General features: G+C 48.6%; 1 protein-coding gene across 3 annotated transcripts in view; it reads right to left on the bottom strand.

Moving 5' to 3' along the window:
- Positions 1-1187: 1187 nt before the first annotated feature.
- The window catches only part of Capn9 (calpain 9), a 38574-nt gene continuing 36988 nt past the window's right edge, over positions 1188-2773 (bottom strand). For 2 of the 3 annotated variants that reach the window (XM_021169333.2, XM_021169334.2), the window contains 2 exons: positions 2408-2466; positions 1291-1434 (listed from right to left, as the gene is read on the bottom strand). In XM_021169333.2, coding sequence (XP_021024992.1) covers positions 1408-1434; positions 2408-2466 — 86 coding nt within the window. In that variant the 3' untranslated portion in view covers positions 1291-1407. Of the gene's footprint in view, positions 1435-2407; positions 2467-2773 lie in introns of all 3 variants that reach the window. The other variant, XM_021169331.1, reaches the window with a different exon arrangement.

The following is a 2773-nucleotide window of genomic DNA, read 5'->3' as shown; positions in this document are numbered from 1 at the left end:
AGAGGGCCCTTGGTATTGCAAACTTTATATGCCCCAATACAGGGGAATGCCAGGACCAAGAAGTGGGAGTGGGTGGGTAGGGGAGCAGGGTGGAGGGAGGGTATAGGGAACTTTCGGGATAGCATTTGAAATGTATATAAAGAAAATATCTAATAATAAATAAATATTTAAAAAATTAAGTATTTTTAAAATTAAAATGAAAAGGCCAGGAGACAGCTCAGGAGTGAAGTGCCAGAAGCCAGAGCAGGTAAGTACAGCCCTGAGGAGGCAGAACAAGGAGCTCCCTGGGACTCACTGGCCTAGCTAGCCTAGCCTACCTCCTGAGGTCCAGGAGACCCTGCTCAAAAATAAAACACACGGGGCTGGAGAGATGGCTCAGCGGTTAAGAGCACTGATTGCTTTTCCAGAGGTCCTGAGTTCAACTCCCAGCAACCACATGGTGGCTCACAACCATCTGTAATGGGATCCGATGCCTTCTTCTGGTGTGCCTGAAGACAGCTACAGTGTACTCATATATGTAAAATAAATAAATCTTTAAAAAATAAAACACACACACACACACCAAAAAACAAACAAACAGAACCCCAAGGTGGAGTGGCTGGAGAGATGGCTTGGCAGGTAAGAACAGAGCCCATACTGTTCTTGCGGAGAGTCTGAGTTCAGTTTTTAGCACATGTCACACAGCTCACAAGAGCTACAGGGATCTGACATTCTCTTCTGACTTCTGAGGGAAACCGTATTCATGTCCACCTACACACGGTTAAACACGTATGCATGTGGTTCAAAATATAATAATTAAAATATATTTAAAAAGCAAGGTGGATAGTACCTGAGGAATGGATACCTGCGGTTGTCCTCCAACACATACACACACACACATACACACAGTACTGCCATCAGTCTCCCCAAGTAGTACATCAGAATAATTTCCACGTTACTCCATAACACTTTAGACCCTCAGCATCATCAGGCTCTGCTCTCTCCACCTGAGATAAACATTTCCACTAACCTCCCCTTGAATAAAGAAATAAAGAAAAGCACCATGTGTGTGTGTTAATAGCATGATTGGAGCCAGGACTCTGGGTACTGGAACATTGAATGACCAGTTGGCGGGGGCGGGGGCGGGGCGGGGGCGGGAGGAGCACACAGCAACCCCAGGCCTGAGCACACAGACACAGATGGTACCGTAGGTTCTTGTGAAGCAATGATCTTACAAGAAGTTCCACAGAATCAGAGAACACAGCCAATCCCTTTAGATTCTTCTAAATCACTACGGAGAGGGGAGGAGAGTGGTGTGAGGCTGGGAGGAGAGAGCAGTGGGCAGGGCAGCCCTCTAAAAAAAGTTCTGAGGTTCGTGATCCAGAAGCTGAGTATCAGAGGGGCAGACGGCATCGGGTCAGGACAACCTCAGATGTTCATGGTCAGGCTGATGAACTGGAAGTAAAGAGAGAGATGAGGCTTTAGAAACCCAGCCTAGCAACCGAGGAGTGGCTTCTGTTTGTACTATGTTGTAAGAACTCTTGCTGGTCATCTTGCACAAATTTGGCCTTCTGACTCAACATGAAACCATTTATTTAAAATTTAAATTAAAACAGATTGCTGGGTGTGTAGAGTGTATAATTATTTTATGTATGCATGCATATGTGTATGTGGGTACAGACCAGGCATTTTTCTCCCCATCTTATATTTCGAGAAAAAGTCTCTCACTGAACCTGTAGGTACTAATTGTCCATGACCACACTGGCTGGCCAGTGAGCTTCAGAGATCCACCTGCCTCAGCCCCCACACAGCGCTGGAATTACAGATACAGGCCGCCAGACTTGGCTTTTTACATGGGTCATAGGGTTCAAACGTGGGCCCTCCTGCTTGTGCCCATCTCCCCAGTCAGATAAACCTTGAAAAAGGCTAAGTGAACTTTCAGTAGAGGGCAGATAGGACAGAGGGATAAGATGTGTTTTGTTCCTGTTGAAGGGGAAGACTCACAGAGACATCTTGGGCAGGGTTGTGTGAGTTTGGTGACCCACCTTTCCAGAGAAAGATGGCCCTCTACCGTAGTGGAGCTAAAGGGAAGGTGGTAGCTTAGGGTCCTTGTGAGCAAGCGAGCTGCCAGGATGCGGAGCAGCCGGAAGCTTCTCATTTCTCCCCTTCCTCTCACCAGGCTTGCTCGTGTTTATGTGGAGCGTTCTGTTTACTCCACACCCTCTTTCTTGGGGCTCACATGAGCAGACACCAGGGCAACAAAGACACCCACAGCTCACAGGATTACAGCGCTGATTATGCTGACCGCCAAGCGGACAGAAACACGGGCCTCTGCACTCCACCCACGGCGAGTGCTCGTCCTGCCTGGGGGATCCACTTAGCGTGTTCATAATCTGCTGCGCCCTGGTCGGGGTCTGCTTGGCCATACCTCGTTTATGTTGAGATGGATAAAGTCCTTGTTCTTCACACTGAGAGATTGGAACACCCCTGTTGGGAGGGAGGAAGCGTCACAGTAGAGCCAGACCCCTGGGCAGGTTTAAGGGCTCCTGGACCACTGGGAAATCTGTGGGTAGCTGCTCCCTCTAGTGGAGATCAGATTCCCTGCATGGCGGGGTGGAGACGAGAGGATTCAATTCCTGGCCAGGGTGACCCGAGAAGGGATTGTCTAGTCTGAACCTCAGGTTCCCACCTCCAGAAGAGATACAGCCAACCTTGATTAGAGAGGTGGAGAAGGGGCTGTCCCAGAGCATGAGAGACAGAGAAAGAGAGAGAGAGAGAGAGAGAGAGAGAGAGA

The sequence above is a fragment of the Mus caroli genome, chromosome 8 (assembly GCF_900094665.2).
Source record: "Mus caroli chromosome 8, CAROLI_EIJ_v1.1, whole genome shotgun sequence".
Taxonomy (NCBI): domain Eukaryota; kingdom Metazoa; phylum Chordata; class Mammalia; order Rodentia; family Muridae; genus Mus; species Mus caroli.
The sequence above is the reverse complement of the archived record's forward strand: the minus strand, read 5'-3'. Positions and strand labels throughout refer to the sequence as shown.